General features: G+C 48.5%; 1 protein-coding gene across 3 annotated transcripts in view; it reads right to left on the reverse strand.

Moving 5' to 3' along the window:
• Nucleotides 1–20,876, reverse strand: part of KIAA1671 (KIAA1671 ortholog) — a 996,223-nt gene that overhangs the window by 225,500 nt on the left and 749,847 nt on the right. For all 3 annotated transcript variants that reach the window (XM_078667333.1, XM_078667334.1, XM_078667335.1), the window contains one exon: nt 357–469. In XM_078667333.1, the coding sequence (XP_078523459.1) occupies nt 357–469 (113 nt within the window). The remainder of the gene's footprint in view (nt 1–356; nt 470–20,876) is intronic.

The following is a 20,876-nucleotide window of genomic DNA, read 5'->3' on the forward strand; positions in this document are numbered from 1 at the left end:
TTCATAGGCCTCATATTGAACTCATGAGCTTGGAGGACAAATAATCTGCTCAGCCAGCAAAGCTACCTATCTAACTACCAAACTATCCACAACACTACGAAAACAGCAACATATTTGAATCCAAAGCTCGGTAAAGAAGACACATTAACTACCATAGTAAATCTGTAACGTCACTTTTTTAAACAAAAGCGAATTTGTCAACTAAAGCACACAAAGATGTGCACACAAGTGCAAGTGTCCGTAAAAGTTGAGAAAGAAGATACTCCTAAATGACAGTTTCAGAAAATAGACGTCAAGGGTAAGACTTCATAAGGCAGCTCGCAGCTAACAGAAATCGCAAATCTTAAAACTCTTACCTGTCCTGACTTTGATGTTCTGCACTCCAAGTACCATACTGACTGTCTGCCTCTCGTACTAGCGTTTCTGTGTCCTTCGATGCTGGTCTGCCAAAACACTGCTTCAACTGGTCCTGAAAAGCAGCACATAAACACTGTTAATGTTAAATAAAATGGAGCTAGAGTATGACTTACAACTGAAGATGCTAGAGTATATACATTTGCAATTGCTCAGGCTCCCCTCCCTACTCGGGCCATTATTCTTGCCCATAAATTATAGAATAAGTGTTGTGGACAAGTAAAAAGTGAATGGAACTTTTTTTAATAATTAAAGTGTAAAAATCTTTATGTTCTAGTTCGAGATGATAATTGCAATAACAGATGGTAGGACATTGAAATTTGACGCCGGCATTTGGGGTGCCTGTGCCTCCAGGATAGCGCCAGTGCTACTGGAAGTCTTTCGGAGTGCTACAATCCTGGTTTTGAACTTCAATGCAAGCCAGCAATCAAGGCCGTCAAGAACTATTAAAGTAGGAGTGCTTCTGCCTTTCCAGTCACAGAGTCTAATGGATTAGCAGAGAAGTGTGACTGCCATAGGATGTGCTGGGAGTGTATGACATTATGAACATATTGCAGAGTAAGTTTTCAACCCCATATGCACGATGAGCACACATATGAACAGTGCACGTTCACATAGATATACGTGTACTTGCTCGACCATTCTTGCATTACATTTAGCAGTTGGGCAATGTTATCTTTTTTTAAAACTTTATTAAGTTTATAACACATACAACCTACATTACGTCAGCCCACTACTGGGGTAGTGGAAACAGAAACGACATAGAATAACTTAACACTGGAGGAAGGAATAGTCTGTCATAGAGCATGCCGTGCTTACGGTACAGTTTTAATAGACTAATAAGACATGTCGACAATGGTGCAAAAAATAGGCAGTGAAGTAACAGGCATTATTATAGACATCCCCCCGTATGATAACAAAGAGCAGAGGGAGGGAAGCAATAGCCTGGTATAAACATTGCAATTTAGTCAGACTCTTGGGATTCTCGCTGTAACCGCTAATCTCCGAGTGGCTCCCAGATATCTTGTGGTCTGGACGTAGGAGGTAACATTGTGGCATATAGTTCACTATTGTCATTGCAGTGGGCCAAGCTTTTGGGCCAAGCTTTTAAGCCAAGCCGGGACAGTTTGGGATCGCTGGCTACCCCAGTGCAAGGCGATCATGCGCTTCGCTAGCAGTAACGCCAAAAACCGCTGTTCATTAGTTAAAGTTAAGTCATATATTCTATGTTAAACCCACCAAGGATTTTACTATATCATCGGAGCCACTAGTTAAAAATGTACTTCTTTCCTTTCTAGAATTGAATTACTTTGGGATTCATTATTGCCTCATTTCGCTCCTCACCCATCTGAAGGGGTAATTAACATACTAGCTGGATCGGTTTCCTAGCAGATTCACAGCCATTAATGGAGTCTCCTTAAATGGACAAGTTTATTCCTTACACTACGGCTCCGCAGATCTGTAGGAGTACACTCTCTTGCATGGACAAGCTCATTACTGTGGTGCTTGTTCAACAATGATCCAAAAGTAAAATCCCTGGAAAACCTAATGAAAATTAAATGATATGCGCTAAGATGCAGTGTTGGATGTCCATTCCGGAACCAGCACCTTCCATTGTTAGGTCAAAGCCTACCAGGCAGCGCAACTGTCTGGTTTGCAAAAAACATCTTTCTTGTGGACAATGAGAAAGCTAACCTAGGAATGCATTGTGTCCGTTGGTTACCATTGCCGTTGTAGTTTGCAACTTAAATTTTCTTTCTTTCTACCTTCTGGCTTTATTTGCTTAGGCTGTCCAGCTTGAGTTTGTCCCTCTTGTTGCCCAAACGTTGTCTACTGTATTTGTGTGTGTGCAGTAAAGGACAAGTTACTTACCTTTGGTAACGCCTTATCTGGTAGAGACATGATCTAGCCGCAGACTCCTTACATTTGAATAGATACCCAAGAAATACCATCCCTGGAGGATTGACTGCGGACAAATTTCAGACTAAAAAGTCCTGAAGGACCGAATGGGCAAAATAGCTGTCCTTGTGGACCTGTTTAGGCAGTAATGCTTGGCAAACATGTGCAGGGATGTCCACATATCACGAAGAGCTGGCCATCCACCCAGAACTCTTTTGTGCGGTCAAGGTAGAACGACTACGCTCTTTTTGGGTCCAGGCGGTGGAGTCGCTCCTCCTCCTTTGCAGTATGCGGAGAAGCAAAGAATGGTGGCACGGTGACAAATTGCCCCACGTGGAAATGTGTTAACACTTTCAGGAGGAAAGAGACTCTAGTGCGAAGCACCAATTTGTCAGGTAATATCGCCAAAAAGGGAGGTTTGGATGATGGAGCCTGCAGCTTGGGAACCCTCCTGCCCAAGGTGATTGCCACCAAAAAGGCAATATTTAAGGTGAGCAGCTGGACAGGGCAATTATGCAGTGGCTCAAAAGGAGCACACATGAGGAAGGTGAGAACCAAATTGAGGTCCCACTGAGGCATAATGAATGGGGAAGGTTGAAACATATGTACAAGGTCTTTGAGGAATCTATGTAAAATGGGTGACTTCAATAAAGAGGGTAGTTCTTGCAGCCTCAGCAAAGCATACAAAGCAGATAAATACCCTCTGAGGATGCCTAGAGAACATCCCTGCTGGGCAAGGGTAAAAATAAACCATACAACATCAGAAAGGGAAGTAGAGAGAGGATCTATAGACTTCTCTGTACAATATATTACAAATTACTTCCGTCAGGTGTACACCCTCTTATTGGGGGAATGCCTGGCTGCTAGAATAACATTACAAACTTCATAAGGAAGGTCAAAAGCTGTCAACTGCTGCTGCTCAATCTCAACGCAATAAGGTGTAGAGTTTATAGTTTGAGGTCGACAACCCCTCTACGGCGACCATGAAGATCCCCCCCAAAAGGAGCAGCCTGATAAGAGGATTGATGCTCATTTGCAGAAGCTCGGGGTACCAGACTCTCCGTGCCCGGTCCAGAGCCCCAAGAACAACTTGAGCAGGCCTGAGCTCCACTTGAGACGAAAAGCGTTGTTTTCTATTGATGTAAGAGCGGAGGACGGTCCCCAAGTCTCATTCCGCCCGCAAGAGCCGCCTGACATTAAACATTCTGATCTAAACAAGGCTCTCCTGTAGGAAGCTGGCTCTGTATATACTATATCAAAGTAAGGTACAGTGTGAACAGAGTCCAGTGGATCCCCAGAGGCTTTACAGAGACAAAAGTAGATAATACCTTACTCTCTTTTGTGGTAGTGGCTAATCTGCGGGCTGCGTTAAGCATTTGTTGTACACATATAGTCATGAAAGGAGGCACACACTCAATAACGAACTCCAACACCAATGTTTGTACAAAAATATTACTTGATTACTTTTATTTTAGAACCAAGAACTCCATTGCAGTGAAGTATCAGTTTAAAATAGCAATAGTTTTCAGGTACAGTCGGAATGAGGTAGCAATAGGAATACTTTACAGTTATACTGAAAATACTATGTGGTGTCAATCAACAGTAGCAGTAACGAATCAACGTGAAAGATAGACACTTAGTGCAAATATCAAGAAATGCAATGCAATCCTATGGGAGGAAAACAGTTATGCCCATTTCCAAATAAGTACTCTACTTACACATTCAGTCTTCGGGGTTTAGCCCAACACTGGGCAAGAGTCAGACTAAGGTAGATACTGCAGTGCCAGCGGCACTGGGACAGCCGGTTGCAGAGGTCACTCAGCCCAATGCTAGTTAATGGAGACTGGGGGCACCCACAGAGGTGCAGCTTACAAGTAGGTACCTGTGGTTTCAGGGCACACCCCCAGGGGGTTTAGGCAAGCACGGGGCACAAGCAGCACTAACCATAACCATGCCCCACTTTTGGCCCCAAGGTCGGTGGGAAAATTAGTACTCAGGAGAGGTGTGTCCACTATCAGCCAGGACTACCCCCTAAGTAGCCCAGCGCTGAAGTGACCCTCTCCATAGAAAATCCACCATGTTGAGTGGAAAGATTGTATTCAATAATGTTAGGGGATGCCCCCTCTCCAAAGGTGGTGGACATATAAAGGGTGTAGTCACCCTAAAGTAAGTAGCTCATTGGCTACTACATGCCAGTACCTGAAATGCTCCTAAGATTCCTATGACCTAAAAAGGACAAAGACGCAGTGCAGCCAAGCCTGAAGAAGACTACTGGTTTGGCCCAGCCCTACAGGCCTGTCTTCCGCTTGAAAGACTCTAAAAGAAGACAACACCTGTTCCGCAGCTAGCTACCTCCAGAAACCCAACGAGGACTGCCTGCTCTTCAACAAAGACCAGATCTTCCCAGGACAGAGGCCCTGTCCACGAGAAACCAACTCCAAGGATCCGGATCTGGCTGGAATCGGCACTCTTGCCAACTCTGCACCCAATGCCCACGGCCCGAGTCTGAGTGGCTCACCAGTCTCCCCAGCTATCCTGACCTCAACACTATCAGTGGCTGACCTTTCCTGGACTCCTTGAAGACGCCTTCAGCCTCATCAAGAAGGGTCTCCCTAACAGCGACTGGCTCCTGTAAAAAGTTCGACACCCAAAGGCATCCCTACATCCTCAGCCCCCAACTTTAGAGAGCCCAGCCGACAGTGTCCACAGACTCCTCTACATACCTGCCCAGCCGTTGGTCACCTTCGTCTAGCCTCCTGGGCGAAGCCTGCAGCCTCTTTGTGAGACCGAGATTCCCCATTTACTTGCATTGGGTGTCCAACGCTGATTTGCACCCTTCACCTGACCAGAGTCCTCTGATCTACACCTCTCCCAGATGACCACCCTATCCCAGAAGTAACACATCTGTCAGTACGGTGAAATCTGGTTGGGGAAAGGAGAGGGGCCTGCCTCTGACCCAATTGTGAATAGGCAGCCACCACTGCAGGTCTTGTGAAGTTCCCTCAGAGTTCTGGACCATGTTGGAGAGATTCCCCTGATGCTGGAATTTCAGGTCCCCCTGCAGAGCCTGCATATGCCATCTGGCAGGTGTCGCTAGCAGGATGCAGGAGGCCATAATGCCCAGCAGCTTCAGTCATTCCCTCTGAAATCCAGGATACAGGCGGACACATCAGAATCATAGCCTGAATATTCTGGACTCCGCGCTCAGGAGGATAGGTCCAAAATTGCACTGTGTCCAGAACAGCTCAGATGAAAGGGAGCATCTGAGAGGGAGTCAGGTGTGACTTCGACATGTTGATAGTGAACCCCAGCGAATGCAGGAAGTCCGCTTTAGTCTGGAGGTGGGAGACGCCAGCCTGGGGCAATCCCGCCTTCAACAGCCAGTCAAGATAGGGGGGAAACTGGCACCCTTGATCTGCACAGATGAGCTGCGACTACTGCCATCATATTGGTGAACACTCAAGGGATGCTGATAAGGCCGAAAGGGAGCACGGTGAGCTGAAAGTGCTTGTGGCCACATTGAAACCCAGGTAATGCCTGGGGGTAAGGCAGGACGGGGATGTGAAAATGTGCCCTGCAAGTCTAATGCTACCATCCAGTCTCCTGCGTTCAGGGCAGACTGGACCTGAGCTAATGTGAGCATCTTCAATTTCTCCTTTTTTAAGAATTAGTTGAAGGCTAGTAGATCTAGGATAGGATGAAGGACCTTGTCCTTTTTCGAGACCAGAAAGTAGTAGGAATAGCAACCACAGTCTACCTCTGGCATTGGAACCCTCTCCATGGCTCCCTTGGCAAAAAGAGCCATGGCTTCCTCCTGGAGTTAAAGTAGATGATCCTCAATCAGCCAGTCTAAGGATGGAGGCATGAAGGGAGGGATGGTCTTGAAGGAGAGGGAGTAGCCCCTTTGGATAATCTGGAGAACCCATCTGCCTGAAGTGATGTTTTCACAGTGGTGGAGGTGATGGCGGACCTTGTCACAAACTGGACGCCCATGTCTTGAAGGGCAAGACTAGGAGGGTTTGGAGGTTTTAAGCTGATGAGGGGTGGTGGCTTGACTGGACCTCTGGCTACCGGACCCACCGAGTCCAAACAAACAGTGCTCTCATCCGCACTGGTGTTATGAAACTTGCACTGCACAGTGGCTGGGATAGGGCTGGCGCAGTTGAACATCCCATCCGTACCCACAAAAGGAATGAAAGGGAGACTGGGGGTGTGAGGCAGCTGAGAGGCCCAAGGACTTGGCTGTACCCTATGAGCCCTTAAAGCCCTCCAGCACTGTGTCTGCCTTGTCTCCGAAGAGACAGGTGCCATCAAAGGGCATGACTATGAGCGAAACCTAGCCTTCCCACTGTTGTGTTTCTATCTAGGACCGTAATTCGATATTCCCGATTTATGCCCTTATATGGTTATAATAAATAATATCCTTATAAAGGCATAAGAATCATATCCATATTTAGTCATAGCCCATGCAGTCTAAATTAGGCAAGGCTACTTCCCTAGACTCCTAGAATGTACAACGCGTTCTTTAAACAAACCAAACCTCCAGCAACCTGGGAATTCCCCATGCTTTTGTTTTGATTTGTCCTAGAACTCCTGCGAGCACTGAAAGAATGGCCAGTTCTTAGTGACATCTTTTATTGACGTCTTATGTCCAACCTTACGTCAAACCCGGCACTTTTCAGGTATAAATATACCAACGTTGCCTTAAGCAAACGCACGGTGGTTTGGAGCAGAGCGGCTATCTACTTGCCCGAGAGCCCAGCTGATGCGAGAGCCCACGGACGCCGCCCCTCCCTTTTGACGCACTGAGAAAGACGCTGTCTTTTTCTCCAGCTGAGAAAATCCAGCTCCAGTGTTTCCAGCCGCCCTTGCGGGTTGCTGGGATATAGAGTCCTGAGAGAGAGATACCAGGCCTCCTACATTCTATTACCAAGGTACGGAGCTGACTAAACCCTTAAGAGAATTCTTGATTCAGATTCCTTGGCAAAAACCAACTTAACTTAAACTGCTACTTACTTACTCCTTCCCACGTATTAGGCTTAGGTCAGGTACACCGGGGTAGGCGTAGATTAGAAGCACCAGTTGAGTACGTTAGTCAATGTATTTATGTATGTATATATATATTTTATCCATTTTAAAGTATCATATGGCTAAGAAACCATATCAATGCTTTTACAGTATTATTTCATAATACTCCTTTTACTGTACGCACTTTACTTTATGTTAAGTATTGCAATTGTGGCAATTCATTTCTCTTGCATGAGAAAGAAGACTGCTCAATAAATAACACCTTTTATTGAAAACGCACGTCTCTCTATTTATCTGCACTCTGGTGAAACTAAGTATACATGATTGACTGAGTAAAATAGCGGTCTATTGTTTTCACATGACTCTAGAGATACACTCTTACCTGAGGGAGCAAAGTTGTCATGTTTATGGTTGTCAGAAGCTAATCCCTTCTTGTCTATCCAGGGAAGGTAAACTCCTCCTTGTTTATTCGAGAACGTTTCTAGGGACCTCTGAGCTAGCTGGCAAAACTAATTAAGTCTAATATAGTCAGTAGAGACCTAGTCGACATCAGTCCTACGTCTACACTGCTGTTTATATTATTCCAATGCGCAGAGCCTATTGGGAATATAGGAACTAAACTACACCACGAAAAGCCAGATGTTCTCAGTCAGGCATGGCGTCTAACAGCCACCGTCGTGGGTATTACTCTGCCCAGCTAGTCGATCATCTCTAATCCACATCGAATGGTGAATTTTTCTGAATCTCTTCCGTCTGGTATTGCTTGGGAAAGGAAGTGCCGGGCCTCCTCCAGGACCTGTGGCAGCAGTTGCGCATCAGTTTCCTAAAGTGTGGGAATAGGAGCCCAATAAGCATTTGGTGTTCACCAAATACAATGCAAGGCTGGCATAAGAAAAATAATTCCAGCCCTAACTACCCAGCCTCTTGGATTCCCTGTCTGGGGGTGCGGCAGGGAACGTGCCTTGGTAAGTAGAGGCTTGGACTACCATGCTCTCTGGCGTGGGAAAGCTTGGGACGCACGGGAAAGGGCGGTGGTGGGGGGGCGATTGTCTTGTCCACAGGAGCTCCTGTGCTGGGTTTGGACCATGTTCCCAGAAGAACGTCCATGAGGTCTTTATTTAAAGGGAGCAAAGGTTCCAAAGAAGTAGCTCCCGGCTGTAGCACCTCTGTCAAGATGTTAGTCTTGACCATCACTGAGAGTAGCAGGAGGTCAAGGACCTAGGCACCCTATGAACCACCACTGGGTAGGATGCTCCCACCTTCATAGCCATGGTAGAGGGAGAAAGCATGCCAGTATCTGGAGAGGTATTTAAAAATTAAAAAACAGTATTTGTAAAGTGTGAACTAATCACCCCTAAGGGTCTATTGCCCAGAGTCACATGATGCTGAGCTGAACTACCGCTTGCGATCGAACCACAAGTCCCGTGCTCTGGAGTCAGCCACTCTGGCCGATGCACCCCACCTCTCCTTCTCCATCTCCGTATCCAGTCCGCTGGCTTCACTCAATTCCTCATACCAGTCCATTTCCTCATATGAGAATGCTCTTCCAAAGGTCCAGCGACCCCTCCCTTCTCCCAATCCAAGCCATATGGAATAGAGCTCAGGAAAAGAACCTAGGCCCTGTTGGTCCTGTCGACTCCTGGTGAGAGCAGGGCTGGCATCACAGGTGGGTACTGTTAGGGGTGTCCAGGGAGGTTGCAATGGCATGACCAGTGCTGATCCAGATTCATGCCCGGATCTAAGGGGTGGGAAGACATTGGCACTGGAGCCGCCGGTTCGGTACCTGGTGAAGCCCCCGCTGATCCTGAAGGCCGGAGGGGTCAGGCCGCTCAAAAATGAGGTGCATGGCCACATAATTTTTTTTAATTGAGTGGGGATCGCTCCAGCTCCTGGAAAAGCAGGGAAGCATGGATCCGACCCAGGCACAGGTTCCAGAGAATGAGGCTTTGAATGTCGAGGCTCCCCGATCGTGTCAGACGATGGATGGGGAGAAGTCAAAGCATGCTTCGACTTGTGCCTCTTACTCGAGTGTCCAAAAGATCATGAGTGCAACAAAGAGGACTTGGGACTCCTGGTGCAGCCTCTGGACCTTCCACTCGACAGAGCAGACTGGTGCGGGATTGCCTGCCAGGACGCAAGTAACTGTAGGGACTGCTCCCGCAAAGCCTTTTGAGCCATGGCCTGGCAGTTGGAGCACGACTTGGAATCGTGGTACCTCTCCAGACACCACAGACAAACCAAGTGCGGGTCAGTCACTGACATGGTGGGGTGACAGGCAACTCACGGTTTGAATCCTTTTTTTGGGGGGAATATTTTTTTTATTGCAGATTCGTATAGTGCATAATCTTTCTTTTCAACATTCCTGCTTCCGACAGTAGCAATGCATAGGTCGTTACACAAAACATGACACAGCCAGTGAACCCATATCCCGGAGGTCGGGCGGCGTTATCCGTAAAAGCGATAAAAGCATAATAACAAAAGACAATTGCAACTGTTCAGCAGGAAGTTCTTGCATCTGCTTTTCTTTTCCCCCTTCCACCCATTCCCCAACGTATAAACTGTCATAACCCCAAGAGGCAATAGCAAATTGTCAGTACAATCTTTGTAGAACAGTTGTATTGCTTTCCCCACAAGGCAGTATCTTGAACATGCATGTCATCATCAGGTAGTAACCCTGTGTCCCTAACCCCACATCCCGCCCTCTCCCTTCAAAGTGTAAATCCTCATTATCACAGTCCAAATGTTCATCCATCACAGTTCTCTCTGTGTTTCCCCACCCATCATCTTGGGTCCCACTACTTCCCTTACGTCTACTGGCCAACTCATAATTGTTTTGGTCCCTTCAGAGACCCCCGTCCAGGCCATGGTAGTGTCTCCATTTACCCCACACTGTGCGGAATTTCCTCGGACAGCCTCTTGCTTTATATGTAGCTCTTTCTGCCGCCATGTAGATGTCTAGTCCCTTCCTCCATTCCCCTATCTGAGGCGTGTCAGCCGCTCCCCACTTCTTAGCTACGTCTCTCTTGGCCACCACCAAGGCCAACACTAGAAATATTAGCAGTGGGCGGGCCAGGTCTATATCATTGGTCATTCCCAACAGGATCAGCTTCGGTTCCAGTGGAATGTCTATCCCCAGTACGTTGCTCAATTCAGTGGTGATCGCGCTCCAATAGGCCTGTATATGTGTGCATGACCATAGTATGTGTAGGAAAGTCCCGTTCTCATGCCTGCATCGTAAGCAGCTGGGGTCTGACACCCTCCCCATTTTACATAGCCTCACTCTGTCGTAATATACCCTGTGCAAGATCTTAAACTGGATTAGGCGTAGGCGTGATTTGATTGCTACTTCTCTAGGATGCATCAGTACCCCCTCCCCCAATCTACCTCATCCATCTCACCCACTTCCTGTTCCCATGTGTCTCGGAGGCCCGCCAGTGTGTTCGGTCTATTATTCATAATTGTTTTGTAGGTTAGGGAAACCGCTTTCCCTGGGATCTTTTCTTGCAGCAAACGGCCATCTAGTGGTGCGTATTCGGGGAGTGGCTCTCGCAGTGTCCCTTCCGCCAAGTAAGCATGTCTTAATTGTACGTATTTAAAGAATTGAGAGCGCTGTAGCCCAAATTCGGTCTGTAGGGAAGCAAAGGGTTTCAGCGCTCCGTTTTTGATGACGTCCCCTAGTGTAGAGATGCCGATGTCGTCCCATCCCTGGAACCCTTTCAATTTGCGTAACTCTTTGAGCCAGGAGAATTCCCATAGTGGCGTTTGCTTCGTAGCCCTGTGTGCCCATCCGGTGACATTCGTGGCTCTATTCCATGCCCCCAGTGTAATCCTTGTGGCCGTCAGTAGTCCAGCCTGTCCCTTTCCCTCATATATGTAGTGCAGACTCGAGTGTGTACCCATTTGATATCGTTCTAGAGCATATGTGGGGTGAGTGGCGGGTGCGTGGAGCCAGTCATTAATGGGGGCTAGGTGTTCTGCCCAGTAATAGGTCTCTAGGTCAGGAAGAGAGATCCCCCCATCATATTGATGCCTCTGTAACGTTGTCAGTGCAACTCTGGGGTGTTTCCCCAGCCATAGGAATGACCGGAGGTCCGCATGTATGTCTCGGAACGTCTTGGACGGTATCTGGTAATATTAATTTTGGAAGGCATAGAGGAATTTTGGGAGAGATATCATTTTGAACACCGCTGCCCTACCAAGTATTGTCAAGGGGAGGGACTGCCACCTATCTGCGTCAGCTTTGAAATCACGCACGATCCGAGCGATATTACGATCGTATGAGGTGCCTCTGTCAGCAGTGATGAATATCCCCAGGTACTGGAAGCCTTCTTCGGTCGTCTGTAGATTCTGTGGCAGTTGAGGCCACTCCTTACGCCCTTGGGGATCGTAAAGTGTCGATTTGTGCCAGTTAATCTGGTATCCTGACCTCGCGCCATATTTTGCCAGTTCATCAAACAGTGCCGGTATTGTACTGTCTGGCCGTGTGACATAGAGGAGGACGTCATCGGCGTAGAGGGATAGTTTTTCATCTCGCGTGTCTGTCTGGCTGATATAGAACCCCGTGATCCTCTCGTTTTGTCTGACCGCGGAGGCCATCACCTCGATTGTCAGGTCGAATAGCAGGGGTGACAGGGGGCATCCCTGCCGGGTTCCCCGTTGTATGGAAAAAGTCCTCGACATCACTCCATTGACCCTTACCCGGGCCCCAGGGCCTGCATACAGCAGACCGATTTTCCTCCTGTATTTGGGTCCAAAACCCAGCCGTTCTAGTACTCCCTCTAGGAAGGGCCAATGGACAGCGTCGAACGCCTTTTCGGCGTCGAGGGACATGAACCAATGTGGTTCAGCTCTATCTTTTACCACATGTAGCCAGTTATGTGTCCTCCTCAAATTATATCTGGTGGCCCTTTCTGGAATGAACCCTGTCTGATCCATGTGTATCAAGCCTGGGATGATCCTTCTCATGCGCAAAGCCAGTATGGTTGCATATATCTTGGCCTCCACATTTAGTAGGGAAATGGGACGGTATGAGGTACAGTCTTCCGGGGGCTTCCCCGGTTTGTGGATCGGGACAATCGTAGCTTGTCTAAGATCCAGGGGGAACTGTCCCTCCTCTTCGGCATCCTGAAACATGCCGAGTAAATGTTCTAGGGTCTGTACCTCAGTCTGGTTCTTCCTCCTAACCTCCGCCAGTCTACAGTGGGCCCTATCACGAAGCACCACCTTGAGCGCCTCCCATAGGACTACTCTGGACTCTACCGATCCCTCGTTCTCTCTCAAGAACACCTTCACGTCAGCTCTAAGTCCCTTCCTAATGTCCGGGTTTTGTAAATCCCAGGCCGAGAGTCGCAGGGTCCCGGGACCCCTCCTCTTTCGTCCACCTGTCTGAATCACTAGGGGGGGAGTGGTCAGACACCCCTCGAGCGTAGTATTCAGCAGAGTCCGATACTTGCAATGCCTGTCGTGCCATGAAGATATAGTCCAGGCGAGAGTAGACTTTGTGTGCCCCGGAGAAGAAGGAGAACGCCCGTGTGTCTGGGTGCAGACAGCGCCACACATTCAGGAGGCCCAGTATCTCCATAGATTTGGCTAGAGGGGTCTTATTTTGAGATATATCTCGCTCACCTGTCCGGTCTGCGGAGGAGTTCATCACATCATTAAAGTCCCCCCCAAGGATTTGGATCGTGTCTGGTGTATTGAGAATTATGTCTGATATCCCCTTCATAGTGTCTGTCTGTAATTTGGGCGGGGCATAGGCTGATATGAGTGTGTACTCCCGTCTTCTCCATGACCCCCGTACCCCTACATAGGTGCCCTGTCTATCAGTTCAGACTTGTGTTACCCTCATTGGTGGATTCTTTTTAATGAGTATTGCAGTCCCTCTAGACCCCGAGGAAAACCCTGCGTGTGCCAAAACTTTGTATTGTCCTCTTGCCAAGATGGTGCATCTATTACCTTGTAGGTGTGTCTCATGGAGAAGTACATCTGCCCCAGACCTCTTGATGTAATTGTTCACCAGGCCTCGTTTAATCTTGCAGCCTAGGCCGTTAACATTCCAGGTCATTACCTTAATGCCTTCCTCGTAGGCAGCTCCCCTCTCATAATCCCCCATAGTCATGCTGGTGGTGAGTGAATGGCGGGCCCTGTAGCACCTGTAACGGTGTTTGGCGTGGGACAGAAGCCAACAGACGACGTGATGTGCCAGTTAGTGATAGGTAGCCTCTGACGGTTTGTGACGGGATGTGCTGCCTTTTGTGTGTGTCTGCCCAAGATACAGTTGCGATACTCAGATGTAGTGCCTCACTCCCCCTTCCCCCCCAACCCTCTCGACCTCCCCCATTGCGTTATCTCCAACTTTCTGCTTCATTATAGCTGAATTCCCCCACCCGAGCGGGAGGTTCTGCTTAGGCGATTGAGTCCAGGTCCTGTTGCGCCTCTCCCTCCGGGTGATGCCGATTGTCCTTTCCGTCTGTTCACCTGGGTGCGTCCTGGATAGGGCGTAGTCTGTGTCTGTCTCCTATTCCTCTGTGCCTTTGGTCGTTGGGTCTTCGGCCGTTCCCACTGCGGCCTGCGTGGAGTCGGCCCATCTGATCTACCCCCTCTATTGTTTTCTTGTCTGTGGAATATGGGACATTCCTCCAGCCATTGCCAGGCATCCTCCGGATGGTTAAAGAAGTGTGCTTTGTCTTTGTAGATCACCTTCAATTTCGCTAGGAATAGTAACATATAGGTAATGTTCATGTCTCTAAGCTTTGCTTTGACTGCGTCAAAGGATCGGCGTTGCTTTTGCACTTCTTGGCTGTAGTCAGGGAAGATCATATCAGTTGCGTTCTCCATGCGGATTTCCCCCAGCTTCCTGGATTCTCGTAGTATCAGGTCCCAGTCTGCGAAGTTGAGGAAACGCGCAATGACGGGTCTGGGACTTGCTCCCTCCGGTGGTCGAACCAGTAGGGCTCTATGCGCCCTTTCGATGATGAAACAGGTCGAGAACTGCACCGCCGGGAAGGTTGTCGTTAGCCAAGAGTGGAGAAAGGCCACCATGTCCGTCCCTTCAATTCCTTCCCTAAATCCAACAAAGCGCAGGATGTTGCGTCGCGCCCTATTTTCTGCATCGTCGACCTTCCACAACAGTTGACGATGCGAGGCCTGGAGTTCCGCCATGTCCTTTCTCAACGTGGAGATCGAGTCTTCCGCCTCCCCTATTCGTGTCTCCGCCATGGTCACCCAGTCTGACAGCTTCCGGAAGTCTTGTCGCAGTAGCGTCACCTCCGATCCCACTTCGCCAATTTTAACCTCTAATGCTGCCCTGGATTCCTGAATGTCGGCCCTGGACGCCTGAATAGCGGCCATCAAGAGATCTGTGTCGGATCGCAGGCCGTTGGTCGTGGGCGCGGCCTCTGCGTTCGGCCGTGGTGCAGCAAAGTTATCCATGGGGCCCTGCTTGGCAGTTTTGGGGAGCGTATCTTTCTTTCCCATGGCTGATGACGCCAAGCAGTGCCTTTCGCGTGGGGCCGATGTCCTACCCCACTCGTGCTACAGGCCCGCGGGCTTGCGACTTGTATCCCGTAGCTCGTGTCTTCAGTCCCGATCTGCACCTCGTTCTGGGCCCCGGCCTCCGTCCGCAGCCCACGGTCTCTTTGCCGCCCTCCACAAAGATCGGGTCGTATGGCACACACTCCCCCCGGATGAAGCGCCGTGTGTGCGTGCAATGCCTCGTTATATCGTGCCTCTCCCCCGCCTTGTCCCGGCCTTTCTTGCCGATCTCGCAGTGCCCAGCGGCGGAGTCAGTCCGATGGTAGTGTGCCACTCAGCCGCTGTCACCCCCAGGGTCCCACAGGCCTGGCCTCCACCTTCGTCCCAGGTAGGTCGGCTCACCTCCAAAATCTAGTCCGTGGTCGCAGTGAGGCCCAGGTCGTGCATCTTTCTCCGAATTGCCATCAGGGGGGAGAACCAGTCCCGTGCCACAGGAGGCCGTGTGTTAGGCCCGTTCAAGTTACAAGTTCTGATCTGGCCCGCAGGGGCTCCCGGGGGTCTCACACGCTGAGTGTATGTCTGCAGGCCAGGCGCCCGCGTTGTTAGAGCGGCCGAGGGAATCTCCTTACCTCCCGGCAGCCGACGGCACTTTGGGGGTCCACGAGCGCCGCACCGGCCGTCGCGGGTGCGGTCAGCCCCTTTCAGCGGGCGTCGCCTTTATTCCTCCCGTGTCCGTGTCGCGGGCGGGTTCAGTCCGGCGTCGGAGCCTCCGTTGCCCTGCAAGGGGGGGGGTTCAGGGGTCCCGGCCGGGGTCAGCCACCAAATACCATAGCCTCCAGGACCGTCTCGGCTATAGTCGTCTGCCACTGCCCCCCATCCGCGAGGGTCGCGCAGGCGGTCGGAGGTGCTCAGCTGTTGTTCCGGCGCCTTTGTAGCGGTCCGATCGGCCCTCCTTCTCCGGGGAGAATCCAGGTAGTCAGCGCGCCGCCATCTTGGTTCCCGCGGCCGAGCTTGTTTCTGTCCCCGCTTTCGCCGTTTTCGGCTGGGTTTGTCTCGGAGCCGGGAGATTGCGGGTCACGGGGAGTCACCGGGGCTTGATGCCTTTTCAGGAGTCTGTTATGGGCTATGTGGTATTAGTATTTTGTCGGATTATTAGCAGCTCGCCCGGAGCCACGCGAAAACAAGTCCTAGCTGGCCATGCTGCTGGCCACACCCCCCACGGTTTGAATCCTTGAGTCTTCCCATACATGACTTCCTACACACCGAGAAAAAAGTGGTAGACAAAAAGATGAAAAAATCCTGTCAAAAAGGGACTGAGGGTAGCTCTCTTAATGGATCAGTGCTTGACTGTCGCACAAAGTAAAGAATGGACATGAGCACTCTGAGGAGGCACCTATATAGGTGACGCGGACGTCACTTCTGGCGCGAACGACTCAGACATCATATGGAGCTGACCAACACCACCTACTGGTGCGCAGGGGTATTGCTCATACAAAAATCTTTTGGATTTAGTTTGATGTCTGGGAAATTCCAAGGTAAGAAATCTGGTGCTAGACATCTATCAGAACCGTATTCCAGTGTAAATATAATGGTCATTTCAATTGATAATGTGTTGTCTGTAATAGCAGTTCTAACCACACCTTGCATAGTTCACACTACGCCACGCCATTCCATGATGTGGTACTCCACTCTATAACACGTCACTCCAATCTAAGCCACTCACTCCACGACACAGCACGCCATTCGAATCTATGTCTCCCCAGTCCATACTACTTACCACTCCACTCTACCCCACTCCACTGCAATCTATTACACTCCAATGTACCTCACCCCAATTCGTTGGAATCTAGCCCAATATACTCCACCCCAATCTGCCCTAGTCCACTCCACTACGATCTAAACTTGCCCACTCCACTACAATCTGCCCCACTCTAATCTACCTCACCCCACTCCTCTACTTCACTCCAATCTGCCCCACTGCACTGGTCTACTCCACGCCACTTCAATCTATCCCACTTCACCCCAATCTACCAGTCCATTCAAATTTACCTCACTCTGCTCCATTGTACCCCAATGCAACCCACTCCAATCTACCTGACTCCACTCCACCCCAATCCAATATACCCCAGTTCAGTTTACCCCATTCCAAACTCTAAATCAATCTATCCAACTTATCTCTACTCTAACCTAACCCACTCCAATCTGCCCCAGTAAATCACAATGTACCCCACTCCAATTACTCCAATCTACTCCAATCTACCCCACCCCAAATTACCCCATTCCAACCAAATCCACTCTGAATTACCCCACTTCACTTCACCCCAATCCACGATAAACCACCACACTCCAATCTACCCCACTCCAATGTACCCTTCTCCACTCTATCCTAATCTACACTACTTCAATCTATCCCACCCTACCCCAATCTACTCCACTCCAATCTACCCCACCCTAAACCAAAGTACCCCACTCCATTCAACCCCACTTCACTCCAATCTATCCAACCATAATCCACCCAATCTACCCGACTCCATCCTCGTCTACTCCACTTCCATCTACCCCACACTACCCCACCCCAATCATCCCTTTCAATATACCCTACTCCAATCCAATCTAACATCCTCTAATCCCCCACTCTAATCTACCCTACTACACTCTACTGCAATCTACCCCACTCCGTTAATCCCTTTCAATATAGCCTCCAATCTACCCTTCCCCAATCCACCCAGTCCACCCCACTCTAATCTACTGCATTACACACCACTCCTTTCAATCGAACCCACTCATCTCTTTAAATCTACCCTCTCCACTCCTATCATATCTTGCAACCTAACTAACCACAATCTACCCTACTCTACTCCAACGAATCTAACCACCTCCCACTACAATCTACCACATGTCACCCAAATATACCCCACTTCAGTCCAATCTAACCCCTCTACCCCAAGCTATCCTACTCCAATCTACTCCATCCTATCTGCCCCTCTCTAATCTACCCCAATCTACACCACTCCAATTTATCCCACCCTAACCCAATCTACCCCACTCCACTCTACCCCATTCCATCCTAATCTACTCCACTCCAATCTACCCCCAACTCCACACCAATTTACCCCAATCTACTGCGCTCCACTCTTCCCCAATCTACTGCACTCCACTCTTCCCCAATCCATCCCATTCCACTCTTCCCCAATCCACCCCCTCATATCAACCCCAATATAACCCCAGCCCACTTCACCCCAATTCAATCTACCTCATTCCCCCACTCCAATCTACCTTACCCAATCTACTCCACTCCAATCCAAGCTATCCCACTCCATTCCAATCTACCCCCACTCCATTCCATTCTGCTCGCTCTACTCTATAACCCACCCAATCTTCCCCACTTTATCCTACCTGCCTCCACTCCACTCTACCTTTGTACACCTAACTCCACTCTTCCCCACTCCAGTCTATCCCAATCCTCTCCAATTTGTCTGAGTCCTTCCCACTCCCAACTAACCCAATCTACCCGTACTCCAGCCCATTCTATTGTACTATAATCCACATTCCAATCTACCCCACTCCATTCCATTCCAATCTACCTACCCCACTCCATTCCAATCTATCCAACTTCACCCCACTCCCCCACTCCAATTTACCCTACCCCAAGCTACCCCACTCCACACTGGTGTACATAATAGCTAAAAAACATTGCCAACCCCAATAGCTCTTGCATAGGTGTGACCTACTGGCTTTGTCGATGCTTGTTACAACTGTCACCTTACTTCAAACACACAAGAGCAATTGGAGGAAAGCCAACCAAATTGCAGATTACAAGATGTCAATCTGGACAAATTTGCCATGAATGCGGTCTTCTAACTCTCGTTGCATTTCAGTGATAAATACAGGAAGAAAAGTGATCAGTGTTAAGCACACAATTCTACCTCAGCAAAAAAATGTAAGCGCAAAATCAGCTCACCATAAGTAGCCTACCAACTACCAATTATTATAAAAAGAGAATAAGAAAAATAGTAACAATTTTGAAAAGAACACGAGTACATATGGGGCGTTCTCAGTGTTGAAGGGGTTTGGGGGCAAGAAGGACTCACATATACCAAAATCACAAGAAACTAAAACTACACGAGAAATTAGTAATGAGTCTGGTAAGGGAAGAGAAGTGGGTGCGAGGTGACTATAAAAAGGGAGTTAATTTTCAATAACAAAATCCATAACCTTTTATGAAAGCATTTGATTTGATATTTTGATTACTTTTTGTAAATGACAAATTTGAGGGATATTTCTATGAACTCGCCATTTGCAGGTCTTTGAGTTTCTTAAATTACATGAAATAGCCTTGCTTCATCAAAATAAAATATATTAGAAATCTAAGAATATTAATGTTACAAAGAAACGAGAGGAGAGTAAACGCATCGCAGATAAAGAGCAAAACACTATTTTAGTGATGACAGCATATGTGCTAATAACATCTGACTTCTTCAGAATTCAGATCACGAATAACCTGGAAAAAGCGGTCTATAAGGTGAATGGGTCAGAAATAAGAAAAGGGAACTGTTTCAGTTTGGAAGAAAAAGAGAACAAACTGAAGAGAAAGGTAATATGTGGCGGCCAGGTGAAGTGTGCGCATCGCCCTCTTCGTTCCTCATCTGTTACCATGCATACCTCAGATTGTTAGTACTACATTGAACATGTAACCCGTACCAACTATGCATATGCAGACTGTAACAATCACACTGTAGCAAGCCAGATGGCCACTACGATACCATGTTGCATCTTCACCCTCCCGGCCGGGCGCTGACGGGAGGTAATAAATAAAGGGCAACTTCCGCTCGAGGCAGTCAGCCCATACCATGCCACTAAGTGTCTTGTGTGCTACTCCCCCATACAGTCTATGGCTGTCCCCGCTCCCCGCATTGCTCCTCACCACACACACCACGAAAGACAATCCCAAGCTCCGCCGCTTGTTGCATCGTAAGATAAAACACAAATGTAGGAAGAAAATAATGCATTTCGAGTACTGCTTAACCCCTTCAGTGCTAATGACAAGGGTAACTCGTCATGTAGGGCCCATTGATTTCAATGGAAAGTCAATGGACCTACATGCACACCCCTTAGCAGCCAAGTGGTTAAATAGCATGCTGCACAAGCGCTACTTTCCAGGCCCCGGCTCAGCAGCCGGTGGTTAATATAACAAGTTCATGAATGTTCTCCGCTCTAAATGGCTTCCCAAAAATACTGCAAGACAGAGCACCCAAGCTCTAGCGAGACTGATTCATCCATTGAAGCCGACTCAACCAAGTACAGACACGGAGTAAATCAACCCTTGCGCGCGCCCACCGGTGACGGGAATAAACATCCACATTCCTCTCTGCGGGGGTGGCCATTCCTCTTCAAATCATTTACTTTATGAAAAGTTGCTGCCTGCAGGATACTTGCATCTAGAATTATCTCCAGGAATTGTTCAGTTTACTCAGTAAGTTTTTCACTCTAAAAGCTGCAGGCATGTTTCTCCTTTATTTTTTTTTATTTTTTTATTAGTAAATTAAACGTGCGAACCTGCTACGTGGCAATTGATAACTATGCCCGGAACATACAAAAGTATGGCACAAACTGTACAGGGACTAGTCCAATATATGTAATCCTCTCAGCTATTAGTTTGACAAGGAAGTTTTAGGTCCGCTCTATCCCAGACAAAGCATTACACTGGCCTTGCTTTTATTAAAGAATTATAGATTTGAACTGAATGCTTTGTGCTGCTCTAGGTTTCATCTCATTCAAGCACTTTTTCTTCTGCCTAGTCTTCATTTGAAAGCCAGGAAATATTTTCTAGAGGACTCCTTCCATGAGGCCTGGATGAACCCAGGATCGTATCACTACTATCCACACCCTTTTTCTGACCAATCTTCCCATTTTCTGAGGACAACATGAATGCTTAGAGTCCTCAAATCTAACCTGTTTGGTGGTAAAGTCCACCAGGTGTCAGTATGTCTGCTCACTTTTTTTTTTTTTTTTAAAGATGAACCAGTGCTACTGTTACTGCCACAGCCTCAGAAGATTGCATA

This window comes from Lissotriton helveticus, chromosome 11 (assembly GCF_964261635.1).
Source record: "Lissotriton helveticus chromosome 11, aLisHel1.1, whole genome shotgun sequence".
NCBI lineage: Eukaryota > Metazoa > Chordata > Amphibia > Caudata > Salamandridae > Lissotriton > Lissotriton helveticus.